Raw genomic sequence first — 19,601 nt, 5'->3', positions numbered from 1 at the left:
TGGGCATCCCTTGACCAGCAAGCATAACTGAACAGGGCACTTAAACAGCTTTGTGCTCTCTTTGCTGTGACAGAGAGACATTTGCCACTCTGTCTGTATTTGGATTACATATTTGGATTTGGAGGATTCATCCATAAAACAAAACTGATAAGTTCATTTTCTTCAAAACATTTGTTATGTTCACACTGACACTTCTCAGAGAAAAAATATATTTTTAAATGACAATGTTCCTAATTAATCCAAAATATTACTTTTTAGACAATAGATTATTGTGAAAATACACTATCTATTAAACATTCAACTCGATTTTCATATAGTTTTTATAATATCAGTTTGGGTCACCACTTTCCATTAGTCTCTTTCACCCACTCAATTCTTCTCCTTCCTTACTTATTGAGGTATACAGTAAGTTTAAAACAGTGGTGATATAGAGTGAGCTCTCAGAAAAAAATGCTAGTAATGATGCTGATGACAACAATTCCAACAACAATAATGAAGACATAAAAAATTAGGTTCTTCAGACCAGGTGTTATTGTTATTTGTTTACTTAGCTATATTCACCTATTTGCTTTGAATAACAATATTTGCAGTTTTGTTGTTTGTATAATGTAACTAGAATTACACAGTACACCAGCCAGGCATCTGATCTTATCTAGAAGAATCAGAGCTAATACTTTTACAACATTGTACTTTGTCCTTTCTTATTTTGAAAAGTATAAGTAACTGAAAAGCAAAAATAATTATATATATTATCAACATTAAGGATGGTGACATCAAAATCCCATTGGTTACATCAGTTTGTGGATTCTAGGTTTATATTCTTTTTTTTTTTATTTTTTTAATTGCATTTTAGGTTTTGGGGTACATGTGAAGAACATGCAAGATTATTGCATAGGTACACACGTGGCAGTGTGATTTGCTTCCTCCCCTTCACCTATATCTGACATTTCTCCCCATGCTATCCCTCCCCAACTCCCCACCCCCCACTGTCCCTTTCCTATTTCCCCCCAACAGACCCCAGTGTGTATATTCTTTTTAGAGCAGTTTTTCCTGTGGCAATCAATAGGAAGATCGCCCTTCAGCACAGCAGCTTGGGTCTATATACTCAGTGGGCTTGAACTACTGCAGAGATGAACCATTTCTCAAAGTTCCATGAAGAACAGCTCTGTAACTGTCTCTGTACTTCTAGAAACTTCCTGTAACCCAAAAGCAGCCTGACTGTCCTACATCACAGTAGGAATTGCATAAGCATATGACCATTTCAAATCAGATTGCTTTCCTCTGGACTCCATGATTAGTGTGGATAAAGTCTAGAATGTAAGCTCCATGAGAGCAGGTGGCTTGCCAGTTTTGTTCATTGCTGAATTTCCAGAACCAGTGCCTGACATGTTAGAGGCACTCAAAGTATTTGTTGACTGAAATAAACAATGATGTTTTAGCTGCTGACTACTGCTGTTGGTGGCAGCTTGGTGGTCGTATGTGTGGCGCCATTTACTTGATCCTTTAGGAGTGACATCACATATACGGCAGCTAAACTGCTACATGGGACAACAATTATGAGGTTTGTTTATTTGTTCGTTTGTTGAAAAATCATGTAAGATGGTTTATATGTCAAGTTTTGAACACTGATGTTTATTCAGAAAAAAAATATGGCCTTAACATCTCATTTCTATCTGGATGTGATCATATAATCATGTATTTATTTAAATCCCCAAATATGTAGTATAGACATAACACTTATAATAAGTAAGATATGTTAAGTATTTTACATTGCTTGGTAGTTTCGTCTAATCACTACTGGTTTTATTTAGTCTCTGTATTGTTGAAAATAATACCAACCTTCCCAGCAATTCTTATTTGTATAAAATTAGCAGCAAAAGTTTAACATTTAATAAACTTTATGAAATTTGTATATGTGTTATTTTTTAAGCAGTAGTAATTCCATCATTGGAATCATATATTACATATATATAAGCATACATATACATACATTTATATGTTTATATCTATCTATCTATCTATCTATCTCTATCTATACAGTCAGCCCTCCAAATCCATGGATCGTACATCCATTGATTGAACCAATCTCAGACAGAAAATATTGAAGAAAAGATTGTACTAAAAACAAGACTATTTTTCTTGTTATTATTCCCTAAACAATACAGTATAACAACTATTTACATCACATTTACATTGTACTAGGTATAAATAATCTAGGGAAAATTTAAATAAATTGGGAGGATATACACATGTTGTATGCAAATACCACACTATTTTATATGAAGGACCTAAGCATCCTCAGATTTTGGTATCCACAGGAGGTCCTGTAACCAATCCCCTGAGTATACCAAAGAATGACTATATATATAAACAGAATGCCCCAATGGGTATGTTATTTTAGGAAGAAGGTCACTGAGACATTCATCTACTGCTGGGAAAATTCCATCTTCAACGCTCAAATGTGAACCAGACCAGGAACTGACGCAGATGACTACTGCTCATCTGACAACAGAGGTTCTAATTTTTCATTCCTTCAGTGTTGAGACAATCTCTACTGAACCAGCTTTAAACAAGTTCACTAGAGTTTGTTTCAATATTGCAAGAATGATAAGATGGAAGCTACTTTTATCAGCATGAATTATAACTACTTGTATTCAAACTGTCATATTTCCACTGTTACTGATGTTAAAACTGCATTAAAGCAAATGAACATGTAATTTAAAATACAAGCATAGGGTTTTCCACTTGATATCCTTGGACATACTATTTATCCATGGTCTATATGAAAATCTCTTGGTTGAGTGTCAGTTGCATAAAAAGAGAATTCAGAATGTTACTTTTGGGAAGAAAGCCAGCTTTAAACAAAATATTTCCTAGTGTTTAACATATCTAATACAAGTGACAGAAAAGATTTTTATATGACATCATATTCCATCTAATTTGAAGATGGTGAGAAAAATGGCCCAGAAATTAATAATGTATCAAATTATCATTCTAATATTAACTGAAGATTACTAGAGCCACAAAAGAAGAATCTTAAATAAATGTATAAGCTGAACCAATAATTAATACCTCTATTGTGAAGGCATCATGATCCATCCTTTTTTTGATGGTTACCTGATATTTAACTGAAGTTTTAAAACTCACATATTCATACAAATGTTGGGTAATGAACTAAAAAAAGAAGCCTCAACATGGAATCCCCTCAAAATACTCTTTTTTAAAAAGTTTCACAAACCATGTTCCAATTCTATTAGGAATATCTAAGAATTTTATGACTGATGATTCTTTATTGTTTATAATTTCTGGTATCAGAAACATATTTTATATTATTGATCCATCTTGTCAGACTGTAACCTGTATGAAAGCAGGATCTATACTTATTTTATTGAGCACTGTATCCTCAGCATCTGGCACAATGTTGGGCTCATCAAATGTGATATTTGCTGACTGATCTGAAGACCAGGGGGAAGTGTCATATATCAATAGAATTGTGTTCAGCTCCATTGGTAAAGGATTTTCACAGTTCTAATCAATTTTGTGGGTTCATTACTTTCTCTCCTGACAAATTCAAGACATTAAAATTAGACATAAAAAGTCTAAAGAGTAGAATGAACTTTATTCACAAATGGTGTCCATTTGAATTATCACAGTAATGTTATAAAAATAATGAATATTCACCCTCTTCTCTTTGCAAGCTATTTCCACTGGGATGGCTTGCTATCATCTCCACAACTAATCCAAAATAGGGCTTACTCACCACGAGGAAGAAGTTTCCCCTAATAACAATTTCCTTTCCAAGCAGCTCTTGTTTCTTGGGAATTATTTTTTTCCCAAATATCTAGGTTAAATATCTGGGCCATTTGACTATTACTGTTTTACATTCCTTGTATTCAAATATGCCTTTATGTTTTGATTATTTGAGAAGGTGCTAAGAGTGGCACTTTCTTGTTCCAGCATGGATGAATCCAGTCTAGCCAGGCCTTCAACTTCCTGGTTGCCCCCACCTCACCCTGCAACTTTAACCTGTGGACATCTGATGCCTGCTGCATGAGTTTTACTAAAAATTCTCCTTTGACAACCTTCACTGATCAAAAATCTATAAAATGTCTTTGTCATACTATATTATGTTACACTATCATGTTTTAACAATATTAGCTAAAATGTTTTGACTTTCATGTCACTGATACTTTGTGCTTATTTTCTTGTTCATCTTCACAATATCATAGATGATAAATATTATTTTTATTAGTCTTCTTATTTTACATTTCCTAGGTTGAGGGAACAGATCTAGTGAGAGGTCGCTAACCTACTCAAAGTGACAAAACAAGTTTTAACTCTTTTTTGTTATCTGAATATCAAATAATGCAGAGTCTTGGAAGCCAAGTCCTGACCTTCTTACCTTAAAACATGCTCCCCTTCATGCAAGATGGTTTCCTCACGATGGCTCATGCATGTCATTTCCAACCTCCAGACTTCTGTGGGAAAGCTCCCTCCATCCCAAAAGCCTTTTGTCTCTCCTATGCCTATGCAGAAACTACATAATTTTATTCAAAGTTCAATTCAAATTCTACCTTGTATCTGTAGCCATCCTGACTGTTTTTGCTCCCTATTCCCTCCAAACTTTGAATTTTGATTGGATTGTGTGCTGGACAGCTTAGCAGTTAGTGATGTGCTGTCATGTCAGACATACACAATGGCATGCATGGAAAACAATGAGAATTCACCATGAAGATCTAGGAATACATATGTCAACTCAATAGGGATGAGTTTTGTTTAGAAACTGGCACATACAGGAGAGTACGTAATACCACTTCTGCCATCAATACAATTGGAGAAACTTCAATCTTAGAATTGAAGTTACAATGGGTATGATAGATATTAAGCAGTATTCCTAACTTCAGAAAAAGGAAAGTCAGTATAGGCTGATGTTTTTAGGCTTCTCAAAAAAAAAAAAAAAAAATCTCTATGCAGACCATGCATATTAAAAAGTCACAGATTCCTGAACCACTAAAAACACTGGCCATAGCCACAAAAGAAACTGAAATCTGTATAAACACAAGTTAGAAAGGACAGTATGACAGAGTGATCTTTTCAAACAGTCACAGACATATTACCTTTGAGAAACAGAGACTTCTGACAGTAATGATTAACTGAAACTGAAAAAAACTATTGTCAATCTGTACCCAAAATGCAAATGTGCTGATAAAAATATCTAATAAATACACTGATTTTCATTAGGGAAAATAAATTGCCCTGTACAGGTCATCTGCTATTGAAACCAATTTAAGGAGATTATGGTCAATTATGAGGAGCAGAAAACATATTTTGTTTATTCCATGGAATAAATGGGGTATATTTCTGGCAGTGTACACAGCACCAATATAATTTAGCTAAAAGAATCAAATAAAAAAGCACATTTATTGAGCTATGTCTATTTTTTAATAACATGATTCATGATTCTTAAGAGTAAGGCAAAGTTGATTTAATATTTGTATTTTTTGGAAATCAGATTATTTGTTTTGTTTAAACTTTAGAATCATGGTAAAATTAAAACAATTCTAGCTGATAAAGAGGAGTGTGAGTGTGTATGTGTTATCCATTTTCAATAGCAAATGGAAACATGCAAATATAAGACTTGCAGGTAGAATCTGTAAATGAAATGTAAATACATTTTTAGTTATATATATGAAAAAGAATTCTACATGGAGACCATGAATAAGTATTGCTTAGAGAAGGAAAAATAAACATTTTCGAAAACTTTTTCATTGTCTCATTTATTTGTGCTCACCCATTCCTCCTGTCTATAAGTAACCAATTTTTCTTTTTAATACAGAACCCAACCACAATTTTTCCTACCAATTCAAATCAAACCTATTCAACAATAGAGCCGGAGCCATTTCTTTACGTCGTAGGACGAAAGAAGATGATGGATGCACAGTACAAATGCTATGAGCGAATGAGGCAGTTACCCCCATACCAAGGAGAAGGTAAAAAGAAAAATATAAATGAATATATGTTGAAACACCATTAAAGATATTTTCTTTCATGGTTAAATATGTGTTGAATAATTTTAATTTAATATGCCAGCAGTTTTCACACTGTGGTATGTTTGTGTATTTCATGCAATGGACATGCCTAATTTCTTTATTCAAGTTCATCTGACTACAGTTTGGCTAACATCTGCCCTCATGATAAAATTACTGCAATAACTCAGTATTCACACCTGGTGAGCAGGAACAATACAGGACTGAGGGAAGGGAGGGGACAGGGAAACTGACAGGAAAGGGAATTGGAAAATAGTGGGCAGAGAACTTGCCTGAGGTGGAACCTATCAAACTCTGTCTTGCTTGGATTAATTAGGTAGTACCTTCCCTTTAATTGTCAATTGGTTGGTAACCCATACTATTCTTCCACCCTTTCTGGCCCCAGTTTCCAGGAGAATTAGAAAAAGATACCTCCTAGCCAGACATTGTTTGTCTACCACCTTTTCTAGAATGGCTCTTTGTGACTGCCCATATATTTTCAGGTCTAAACATATATTAGCTGTAGAGGACCCATGGAAAAACAAAGGGGGGAGATGTGATGAGCAAACTCATTGTAACATCCCTTTAAATTCCCCTACTTGTCCCCTGAGGCATTTGGAAAGAGTCAGTAAGATCTTTTACAATCAAATACTTTCTTTTTTTTCAAGACAGAGTCTCACTCTTTTGCCCAGGATGATCCTCCCACATTAGCCTACCAGGCAGTTGGGACTACAGGTGCATGCCACCTTGCCTGGAAAATTTTTGTAATTTTTTGGTAGAGATGGGGTTTTGCCATGTTGTCCATACTGGTCTCCAACTCCTGGGCTCAAGTGAGCCTCCCAAAGTGCTAGGATTACAGGCCTGAGCCACTGCATCTGGCCTATAACCATGTACATTTTAAGACAACCCCACTTAGTAGGGAAAAAAAATGGTTAAATGTACTCTGTTACTATACATTCTTTGCTTTCAAATAGTTCAAGTTTTAGTTTGTAGTTCTTATTTTTAGCATTTTCCTTTAAACAAAAACATCAAGTTAACAGAAAGGCAGATACATGTTATTCTTCTGTCTACGGTAGTCTCAGTATTTATCAAGAACTGAACAGGGATTAGATATAACTTTGACCAGAGGAGAGACCATTTCTTTGAAGCCAATGAGACAATAAAAACACAGGACTGATATTTTCTGAGTTTTCTGAGCATTTTCTTCATTTTTAAAATAATTTTTTTGAACTTTCTTGAAAGCCTGAATCTGATTCTTTTGAATATCTTTGTAGATGTAAATCTTCATGGTTTGGGGCAGTTTTTGTTTTTGCTTTTGAGAGACAGGGTCTTGCAATCTTTGGGGCTATTTGCTTTTTTGATGGCTCAACCTTGGAACTTTTTACAAAATAGGAATAGAACCCTGTTTGTCAGTGAGATAATTTGGTCACAGATATGCTAAGAATAAAGAATAAATAAAGTTTTTAGAAACTTTATTTCCAAAATAAATGACTTTGGCTTGTTTGAAATGTAGGTGGCTATGACTGGTGTAGTGAGTTCAGCTACATGTAATATTGTCTTGGGATCAATCTTCTCTTTTAGTTACATCCACATGGATTCAATATTAATTTTCTTCTAAATGGCCAGGTCCGTATTGCAATCGCACCTGGGATGGATGGCTGTGCTGGGATGACACACCGGCTGGAGTACTGTCCTATCAGCTCTGCCCAGATTATTTTCCAGATTTTGATCCATCAGGTAGACTGTTTATTTTCATTTTATGTTCTTGCTATAAAGCTTTTAGAGTTTTCATGGTTTTGAAAAGAAAATCAGATACAAAATGTACCTACCTAATCATACTCCACATTTTAGCAGGTTCTGAGGCATTTCCTTAATTGAAATACTACTTAGTTGTACCCATATTACAAGCTGTCCTTTTTTTTAAAAGTTATATTGCTGGTCAGTTGTACACGTTGGTATTAAATTCTGGTTTATAAACATAGCTTTTCTAAAACTCTATGAATATTTTTATTTAAATGTGAGTTTTTAAAAATCTTCAATTGTCTCACAGAAAAGGGGGTAGAAATCTTAGTTACAAAGGAGACCCAGATGCTGAAACTAAATGAATTAACTACGGGCACAACATAGAAGTCCCTGTTAATGCATGAAATTTTTTCACAAGAGTAAAGTAAGCCTGAGCCTACAGGGGTTAAGTGGCTCTAGGATCCCAATTAAAGAAGACAAATGAGTCTACCCCTGAAACAATGTTTGAAAGATGCTTTCTGTGCTTCCTTCAAGACTAAAAGATCGAATTTGTCCCTGAAAACAAAATTTTACCTCAGTAAGGCAAGATAATGGAAGTGGGATCGCAGAGGACCACTTTTAAAACCAGTGCAGGCCAGCCACTTCTGGGAATTCCCACTGTGATGGAAAAGTTGGGATGTGAAGAAAGAAAGGGCCTTGTGCCAGGTCCTAAACCAGCTACATTCCTGGAATCTCTAATTAAATGCTATTTGATGATAATCCTTCAGTCCCTTATTGATTATTCCCAATAAATGATGTTTCATTAATCTTGATTTGACTACTACATTAGAAGTAACTTGATTGGCACAAAGAGCTGTAGTGCAATTGAGGCTACTAGACCAGTTCCAAAGTAGCAGTGGGGCTCTTGCCAAAGTATATATAAATATTGACTACAAGGCAAGGTTTTGTTCAACAAATCAGAGATTTCCAGGCATCGATCCATCTTTTCAGCCTGGTTCTTATATAGAAACCTCTCAGCTGAGGGACAAATTCACTTTAAAAGTATATCTGAAAAATATACTATATACCAAACTTAAATTATAAATATATATAAAAATATAAATTATATTTTATATATATATATATTTATAATTTAAGTTTGGAATATATATATATATATATATACACACACACACACACACACACACACACACACACACACACCCCAAACTTAAATTCTTTAGGATTTTATTATTGCTCTAAAGCTTACATCTTAATGATGTACAAAACACATTAATGAAATGCCAGAGATTTCACTTTGGAAAAAGTCTTTGGTGAAAGACAGATAGTGAAAGAGCAAACAACTGTATTGAAATTCAAAATAGGCTGACATTCTAAGGAATATGCTGGAATGTAAAAAGCAAATTTAACAAAGAAGCATTTACAGCCCTGCACTTAAAGCCAAACAAACAACGTTAATGGCACAAAGCTAAGATGGTCCAAATATGATTTGGGACAGTGATTCTCCACCCAGATGTCCTTTCAAAAACTGAAAAAAAAGTGGTGAGCTTTAAAAAAATGCAGATGCCTGCTCCCTCTCCAGATCAATAGAATTTGAATCTCAAGGGATAGGATGTCAGAATCTGCAAGTAGTTACTCCACATGACTCTAGAGTGAGAGAGGCATACCCTACTTTTCATGGGTCAGTCCAAACATAGAGTATTTTAGAGAAAAATAACAATTATCAAAGCATATGTGGAAAGTCTCCAGGCTGTAAGCGAACAGTAATGGGGGATGTTTGGTTTGTAAAAGGAAGACCCAGAGCAAACATAATCCTTTCTTCAAATACTGAAAGACTCGTGAGGTGAAGGAGGACAAATTCTTGATAGTTGCAACAGTTAATGCCAAGAAATGCCTAGATCTAGACTTTAGTTAAAACAAACAAACAAAAAATACCATTTCCTATAGTCTTGTTTATGAGTTGAATGACCTCCTTTAAGAGTAATATCTCTTTCTGCATACAATATATTTTCCCATACATGGCTACATAACTTCAATAAACCAAATTATGTTCATTTTATTTTAAAAAACTACTTTTTGCAATATAATAAAGATGAAATGTGGCCACTTTTAAAAATTGCAAATGATCTTGGAAGGGTTGTAATTGACGAATAGCATTAGCAAAATCACTGACAAATTTTCAACATCAATTTTTTGTGATTAGTTCTAACCCTTTTCCACACATTGTTAGTGTCCAATAGAGATACTTTAGAGTTTGTTGGCCAGGGCATGGTGGCTCATACCTGTAATCCCAGCACTTTGGGAGGCCGAGGTGGGTGGATCACAAGTTCAGGAGTTCAAGATCAGCCTGGCCAACATGGTGAAACCCTGTCTCTACTAAAAATACAAAAATTAGCTAAATGTGGTGGCAGGTGCCGGTAGTCCCAGCTACTCAGGAGGCTGAGGCAGGAGAATTGCTTGAACTCAGGAGGTGGAGGCTGTAGTGAGCTGAGATTGCACCACTGCACTCCAGCCTGGGGACAGAGCGAGACTCTGCCACAAAAAAAAAAACAAACAAAAAAAAAAAACACTATGGCAGTGTTTTTCAAATATTACCATATGATTTTGACTTCCACATCTTGTGCTAAAAAAGAAAACAGCCATCTATAAAAGCATTATCTATAGGTATGACAATACTTTGCCTTTGTCAACATAGAAAAATGCTTCAAAAACATTTTCCCTGAGAAATTATCAAAGATGTAAATATTCCAAATACACTTGCAAAATCTCCCTGTGTATTATGCCAATCTAGGGTTGCTATTTGCTCTCTCAGACAATAAACGTATTGCATGGGTGCTTTGAAGAACTAAAGAATATCTGAATAACTCAGATTAAATTTGGCAAGTATATTCATTTTATTTGCTGATTATTTTTATGTTATTTAATTCAATCTAATTTTTTCTTTCAGTTGCTTGGCTAATTCAGAGGTTAGAATTTAAATATTCTCTTGTTGCCAACAACATTACCTAAAATTCTTTAGGTCACTGGAATGAAATATAGATAACCTTGATCACTGATGAGATTTCCAGTTCCAAATTAGAATATTGTAGACCAGTATTATAATACAAATGAGAGGATTTTTTTAGACAGCAATTCAACTAAATTCTAATTTTATTTAAGTGCCATTTCAGTTGTTTGCTAACAATATACTAGTTTTACAATGTGTTTATCCTACTGGTAATAATGTCTTGATAAATATTATCTCACCATTCTGACCACTTTTTACTCCCAATATATATTGTGATTTCCCAGTCTCATGCACTTTACCCAGAATCTCAGATATATACTAAGTTAATAATTAAGCAAAATACAGAACAAAGACGTTTTCTTACTTATTTTTAAGAAACAGCACTTGATGTAGGGTCTGGCATATAGTAAGTTATCAAATGTTATTTTTAAAAATTACAGTATTTGCTATCATGGCCTAATATTTTAGTGTGAATTTCACCAAAGAGATCGTAAGTGATCACCACGAGAACTTACTATTTCTATCAACTTTGGAACTTCACTTTGTACTGATACATATACACTGCCTAAAAAATTAAAATTCAAAAAGTACCAAGGCTTTATCATACTGTAACCAGTACTGTATATATCACACAAAAATAATTGAAAAAATAATAAGCCCGATGGGAAGTAGCAGGCACCACAAAGCAAGCACTTGGAAAGGTTCTTTCTCAGGGCTCAAAGAAAGTCTTCTTGTCCTTTTCCTCCAGAAAACTTTTAGTCTAAGTAGAACTGTTAACCTCAGTGAGCAACCCCAGAATCACTGACCTGTGGGTTGGAAGGATTGTAAGATGCCAGGCTTTCCTCTTCTTTGTTAAGCAATGAAAAAAAAATGGGTCAAACCAGTGTAATCTTTTATTTCTATGCCAAATCCAACTTCCAGTTGCCATTTCCATCATCTTATTTTCTCACCTACATCTGCATCTTAACAATAAGGGCTTGGCTGTTGTGTTCGCTTTGACCACTTAACACATTGCCACAGAAATAAGCAGCTTAATTAGTGCTTAATAGCTCTGCAATAGATTTGGAATCAAATAGACTCAGATTTGATTCCTGACCTTACTACCTGCTAGTTATGGAAGTAAAATTTACTTATATATAAAATGGGAAAGCAATATTCACCTCAAAGTGCCATCATTAACGTTAAAGAAGAAAATTCTGCTAAGTGTTTAGCATAGGGCCTGGCCCCCATTTAGTATGCCAATCCAGCTGAGTTAAGAATTTCATTAACTAGCATCTATGAGGTATTTTAATAAGTAAATAATAAAAACTAAAGCCTGGATTCCTATACATTTTCTGTGGGATGAAGAGAGATTATTCAAATGAAATCTCTTGGGAGGCAGAAAAATGACCGCTTGACATATTCCTTAGTTGTGGATTTCTTTGTTCTATTTGATTTAACCATATGTGATTGGGAAGATTTGATCATTTGATTAAAAAAAAAAAACTACTGTTTTATACAGTTAATCTAATGAAAAAACATTGCAAATAAATAAAGAAAGGTATGGTCTTGTTCTTCTCCAGTAGTTTCCATCTATAATCAAAAGTTTAATGTCTTAAAAAATTACGAGGTATTTTTTTCATATGTTTGTTAGCCACATAAATGTCTTCTTTTGAAAAGTGTCTGTTCATATCCTTTGCCCACTTTTTGATGGGCTGTTTGTTTTTCTCTTGTAAACTTGCTTTAGTTCTTTGTAAATTAGATTCTGGATATTAGCCCTTTTTCAGATGGGTAGCTTGAAAAAATTTGTTCTCATTCTGTTGGTTGCCAGTTCACTCTAATGATTGTTTCTTTTGCTGTGCAGAACCTCTTAAGTTTAATTAGATCCCATTTGTCTATTTTGGCTTTTGTTGCCATTGCTTTTGGTGCTCATCATCACTGGTCATTAGAAAAATGCAAATCAAAACCACATTGAGATACCACCTCATGCCAGTTAGAATAGCAATCATTAAAAAATCTAGAGACTACAGATGCTGGAGAGGATGTGGTGAAATAGAAATGCTTTTACACTGTTGGTGGCAGTGTAAATTAGTTCAGCCATTGTGGAAGACAGTATGGGAATTCCTCAAGGATCTAGAACTAGAAATACCATTTGACCCAGCAATCCTATTACTGGGTATATACCCAAAGGATTATAAATTGTTCTAGTATAAAGACACATGCACATGTATGTTCATTTTGGCACTGTTTACAATAGCAAAGACCTGGAACCAACCCAAATGCCCATCAATGATAGACTGGATAAAGAAAATGTGGCACATGTATACCATGGAATACTATGCAGCCATAAAAAAAGGATGAATTCATGTCCTTTGCAGGGACATGGATGAATCTGGAAACCATCATTCTCAGCAAACTGACACAAGAACAGAGTACCAAACACCGCATGTTCTCAGTTATAGGTGGGTGTTGAATAATGAGAACACATGGACACAGGGAGGGGACCATCACACACTGGGGTCTGTTGGGGGCTGGGGGGCTAGGGGAGGGATAGTGGCGGGTGGGGAGATTGGGGAGGGATAACATTGGGAGAAATACCTAATGTAGGTGATGAGGGGATGAATGCAGCAAACCACCATTGCATGTGTATACCTACATAACGATCCTGCAAGATCTGCACATGTTCCCCAAAACTTCAAGTATAATTATATATATACACACATATATATATACACATATATACGTATATATGTATATATGTGTGTATATATATACATATAAATATATATATACATGTATATATACATATAAATATATATATACATGTATATATATACAAATAAATATATATACATGTGTATATATACATATAAATATATATATACATGTATATATATACATATAAATATATATACACATGTATATATACATATAAATATATATATACATGTATATATATACATATAAATATATATACACATGTATATATATATATATATATAATTCTTAAAAGTTATGAGGTAGAGTATAGGTAGCACTCATGTTGGAGTCTGAAGCATATCCATGTCTTTGGATTTAAATCATCCTGGTTCAATCTCAGTGGCTTTTCAAGCTCCTTGACTCCTCTCACTGTCTGCTTTGAATTTTTAAAATGAAGATAGGAATGCCTACTTTGCATGGCTTTGCTAAAGATAAAATGAGACAATGCATATTAATACACTTTGTATAATACATGATTCGTGGTAGTCTCTATTCACATATTCATATTAAAGTTCTATAAAGTGATTAACATGTTAGAATGGCTTTTAAGCTTTATTATTTTTCCTTCTTGGGATTTTGAGATATTAATGTAATAACTATTATGTTTCATTAACAGAAAAGGCTACAAAATACTGTGATGAAAAAGGTGTTTGGTTTAAACATCCTGAAAACAATCGAACCTGGTCCAACTATACTATGTGCAATGCTTTCACTCCTGAGAAACTGCAGGTAGGTTCTACTTCACATTTCACAATTAGGTGAGAATGTCATTATTTGTACAAAGAAATGAATGCATAACTGTAAAATATCTGCTACCAAGAAGTCAACGGGTTTTGTGGAAGGAAATCATATGATAACTGGTAAATTTTAGGGAATCTCTAGAGTAGCATTAGCGAAAATGATGTTTCACAAGTTGGTTGGTATTCAGAATCAAGAGTCAATTGAATTCTGTGAGCATACAGAATCAGACCGTTTATGGCAGGGGGATAAGTGTCCATAGAACAGATGAAAGGGTTCCCAATGATGCCAGAAAGTAAACAACATTTCAACGGACTCTCTAGCATCCTCTATTCCTGGAAGAGTTTCAAAACTACAGATTTTTCCACAAGTCGTAAGATAACATGCTTCCCTTGTTTTGGCCATGACCTTAGTTTTTACTATAAGGCATAGAAAGAACTCCTAAAGTGGAGCATCTCATCAGCCCATTGATACAGGTATGGCTGTTTAGATCATTTTCAGTCAAAGTTCATTCTTATTTGTTAGAATTTGCATTTTACTGGCTGTTAAATATTTTGAATATTATCTCTGCTTAGAAAAATTCATCTAAGAAAATCGGGGGGTAGAGAACAGATACTCTTTCTTCCTCAGATGCATCAAAAATCTGAAAAGTTCACTAAGTCTACAGCCTTCTCATCCCACAGAACTGGGAGTTGCAGTTGGTCAATGTTTAGTTGTGCAGGGTGTTTCTAAGCAACCCAGCTGACTCTAACATAAATCTACTATTTCCTTCAAAGATAGGCTTGTATACTAAATAATTATTCAGTTGAAAGCTAAAAGCACGTTAGTGCTTTTGTTTGTTATTCAGATGCTTTCAGGGTGCAGATAAGTTTTCTTTTATTAAAAAACAAAACAAATAACAAAAACAAATGAAATAAACAAATAGCTTAGAGACCAGTTGAATAGGAGGGACATCTCATCACAAGCACAGGCTAAGGGCACCACAGCCACTTATCTCTTTACAAATGGTTTAGTCACCCTGAGAATCAGATGTATGTCTACAGCCTAATGGAGAGCTGTTAATAAAGTCTGATTAATAAACTATGTCACAGAGCAGGGAATTTTCCAAATGAGTAATGATTATGATGTTACAGAAAAAAATTATAATCATGTTAACTGAATGGCTGAAAATAGTGCAAGTCAAAATCATTCTTAGCGCTGTCATTGGCCTTCTAACACACACTGGCCACATCTAAGAAGAAAATAATTTAAAGAAGAAATGCTCCTCTCTAGGCACCTAATATAATGATTAAAATGCTTTCCACAAATATTCTATGTAAATATAGTCACATTAAAATTTGAAGAAACCAACTTAGAATTCATTTAAAAAAGAAACTCAACCTTGAGAATGACAAAAATATGGCAACTATTATGAGTTGCTGATTTAATCTTATGCATTTGGACAACTGTACTTCAGAAGAACAAATGTTTTTAAAAGGAGTACTCTGGAAGCAATTGAAAATATGAATTAAGTTATATACATTTTTCTTAGAAATAAAGTGTGCAAAGATTTTTTAAAGACAGAAGAGGGGATGCAGATATATATCCAAATTAAAAACAGTATTTTAAGGGGAAAGACTGTTCTACATAGCAAACTATTTAGAAATAAGAACTTTTAGAAAATGCCACTCCTGATATTGTCTACCAGTGAACTTAGAAAAACAGCCAGAAAATTAATTACTGGGGGAAAAGATAGGAGGTGAATGTTTGTGCGTATGTGTCTATTTCTTTTTTAAGATTCCTAAATTCCTCCCAAGAAAGCTATCTCAAGATTTTATCAACTCCAACTATAAACCAACTATTCTAACTTTATTAACATTCCCTGTAAGGGTAAAAAGTGCTATTAGGAGAGTGGTATCAACAATGAAAATGCCAAAAAATATGGAATGCCTGGTCAAATGATGCAAGAGGCACAACTTAGGAGAAGCTAATTAATCTATTTAAAAATTTTAAGGTCTAGAAAAGGAATGTTCATTTCAGGACAGCAATAATGCACATAATCAACAAAGGGTTCTGAACAGTTTGAATGCATTTTAGCAGAATTAGTGACTCTTCCTGAGGAAATTGACAAGAATCAAAATGTTCAAGGACATATAAATGCCACATTTATTCCAGGAAGTCAAAGAACTTCATAAAAGTTATTCAACTTATCTACACTACATTTGCATTCATACAAAGACCCGACAAACTGTGGAAGGAACTTAAGACCAAAAGTCAAGAGATTCAAGTACAGCTACAAAATAATACACAAATTATGCTTCACTAAGAAAAACAGCAAGTGAAAACAAAATCCCTAGTTGCTATAGATTCAAGTCTATTTCAATTATAATTGATGAGATTGGCTAAATAATACAAAATGTAAAGGCTAGTGTCAAAATGGAATGAGAGTAAGAGAGAGAGAGAAAGAGAGAAGACCAAAAACATAGAAACAGACAAAGAGAAACAGAGAAGACAGAGAGAGATGGGTGACTGGATCAATCTCTCCTTTCTCTGTGATAAAATTATATTATAAGGAAAGGAAAGATTGTGATGACTAGGAAAAAAGATGCTATGACATGATGCATTTTATAAAGACATTCTTCCAAATCAACATAATGTTATAGGAGAATAAATAAAATTAACCATGATTGTGAAAAAAAGAACTATCAAATGGCTGCCAAGGGGAAAGTTTTCAGCTTCAACCAACTAAATACTAATGATATAATATTAAACAAAGGCACAGAAACCCGCCTCCATACTCTCTACCCTCTATATATACTGAGAGTCAGGACAGTTTGGAAAGTGGATTATTATTCTGCCAGTTCTGTGGTATAGAATTAGGCATCCACTGTCTAAAAGATTCCAGAAGTTAAAACCTATGAGGATTGTTTACTGGGCTTAGGGATGATAAATTTTAATGCACTTAAAACTACTTCTGAAATATATTTTTGAATAATCTCAAGGAACTTTATATTATTATTGAAATTGACATGATAAATTTTAATGCATTTAAAACTACTTCATGCTCATCATCACTGGTCATTAGAGAAGTGAAAATCAAAACCACATTGAGATACCACTTCACGCCACTAAAAAATCTGGAGACAACAGATGCTGGAGAGGATGTGGAGAAATAGAAATGCTTTTACACTGTTGGTGGCAGTGTAAATTAGTTCAGCCATTGTGGAAGACAGTATGGGAATTCCTCAAGGATCTAGAACTAGAAATACCATTTGACCCAGCAATCCTATTACTGGGTATATACCCAAAGGATTATAAATTGTTCTATTATAAAGACACATGCACATGTATGTTCATTGCAGCACTGTTTACAATAGAAAAGACTTAGAACCAACCCAAATGCCCATCAATGATAGACTGGATAAAGAAAATGTGGCACATAAATACCATGGACTACTATGCAGCCATAAAAAAGGATGAGTTCATGTCCTTCACAGGGACAGGGATGAATCTGGAAACCATCATTCTCAGCAAACTGACACAAAAACAGAAAACCAAACACCACATGTTCTCACTCATAAGTGAGTGTTGAACAATGAGAACACATGGACACAGGGAGGGGAACATCACACACTGGGGCCTGTTGGGAGTTAGGGGGACCAAGGGAGGAAGAGCAGGAAGTGGGGGGATTGGGGAGGGATAACATTAGGAGAAGGACCTAATGTAGGTGACGGTGGGGATGGATGCAGCAAACCGTCCTGGCATGTGTATACCTATGTAACAATCCTGCAAGGTCTACATATGTACCCCAGAACTTAAAGCATAATAAAAAACCAAAGGAAAGAAAAAACTACTTCTGAAATAGATTTTTGAATCTCAAGGGTCATTATTCTTTGAAAATCACAATTTATTTTCATAATGTAATATGAATAAAAATAAACATAATTTCATTCTCTGTAATATTTGTTATAATTGTAGTAGGTTTTTAAAAGGGGGAAAACATTTGTTGATTTACACATATTTAGGAATAGAAACAATTTTCTCTCTGATAAATCATTCATTAATTTAATTTTTTTTTTTTTTTTTTTTTTTTTTTTTTTTTTTTTTTTTTTTTTTTTTTTTTTTTTTTTTTTTTTTTACTTTTTGTTGTCCAGGATGCATTCGTCCTTTACTATTTGGCTATCGTGGGTCATTCTTTATCAATTTTCACCTTAGTGATTTCCCTGGGGATTTTCGTGTTTTTCAAGTAAGTACACTTACAGCATCTGCTCTTTATTTCCTCCTTAAAGTTACAGAAATAAATGGTGAATTCTTCAAGGTGAAGGTGGGGAAGGGTCTTCAGCAAATTACAAGCAATATGCAGTATTAGGACTCATGAAGTAGTAAGAAAAATGAAATGAATTTAAATATGCTTTTAACCCTTTTTAGGGGGAGAACAGGATAAATTTATATCATTTTCAAAAGCACTATGCCTCGAGGCTTCCCAAAATAAGACAGTCCTGTGAACCTATAAGCACACTGTTGTAATATGGTAAAGGTTCCTTTTACTACGGGTAAGTTTCTGTTGAGGATGGAGGAGAGGATACTCCACCTTTTTTAACCCCCACTCTAATTTTTAGAGACCATAGCCACAAATCGACATATACCCTGCCTAATTATTACTTGTTAGCATTTGTAAAACTAAGGAATAAGCAAGCACATCAGAGGATGTTTCTGCAAAACCTAATTTAAATAATGCTTGTCTTTAGGTTTTATGGTACACAATTATGCTAGAAAGCAAAATATAAGAAAACACACAAGGAACAACTTGAATACTTTAAATTATCTTGTCATCTTAGGTGAATATAAAATAGGATCTTTACAGGTAATGGTATATTTAAGTTAGAAACTGTTATATATGCTTTCATCACAACAAATCCTAGTGAAAATAAAGCAGTCATAATATTGTCCTAAGCTGGTTTTCTGAAGTATATTCACAAATGTAGATTCAGAGTAAGCCACATGTGTATTTTTTCTAGACACAACACAGTTCAGTAAATATGTCAGAAACTGAAGTAAATTGGATAAAAATGAAATAATACATGTAAGGTGTCTGGATTCATGTCTGAACATAGGTGAAATATGTGTTTGATATCATTATTCTTGTTATTATAGTTATTATTAGAAGCAATGATAGTCATGGTAGTATCACAGAAATGATAAACAAAAGCCCTTTTGTAGACTCGGATGACAATCATCCACACTTAAAAAATGTGACAGGAGCACCCAGATACATAAGGCAAGTTCTTAATGACTTACAAAGAGACATAGACTCCCACACAATAATAGTGGGAGACTTTAACACCCCATTGTCAACATTAGACAGATCA

General features: G+C 34.2%; 1 protein-coding gene across 1 annotated transcript in view; it reads left to right on the top strand.

Moving 5' to 3' along the window:
* Positions 1-19,601, top strand: part of CALCR (calcitonin receptor) — a 74,836-nt gene that overhangs the window by 1,654 nt on the left and 53,581 nt on the right. The window contains exons 2-5 of the mRNA XM_017525104.2: positions 5,837-5,990; positions 7,653-7,763; positions 14,132-14,244; positions 18,387-18,478. Of these exons, the coding sequence (XP_017380593.1) occupies positions 5,837-5,990; positions 7,653-7,763; positions 14,132-14,244; positions 18,387-18,478 (470 nt within the window). The remainder of the gene's footprint in view (positions 1-5,836; positions 5,991-7,652; positions 7,764-14,131; positions 14,245-18,386; positions 18,479-19,601) is intronic.

Source organism: Cebus imitator, unplaced genomic scaffold, assembly GCF_001604975.1.
Source record: "Cebus imitator isolate Cc_AM_T3 unplaced genomic scaffold, Cebus_imitator-1.0 Scaffold37, whole genome shotgun sequence".
Taxonomy (NCBI): Eukaryota; Metazoa; Chordata; class Mammalia; order Primates; family Cebidae; genus Cebus; species Cebus imitator.
The sequence above is the reverse complement of the archived record's forward strand: the minus strand, read 5'-3'. Positions and strand labels throughout refer to the sequence as shown.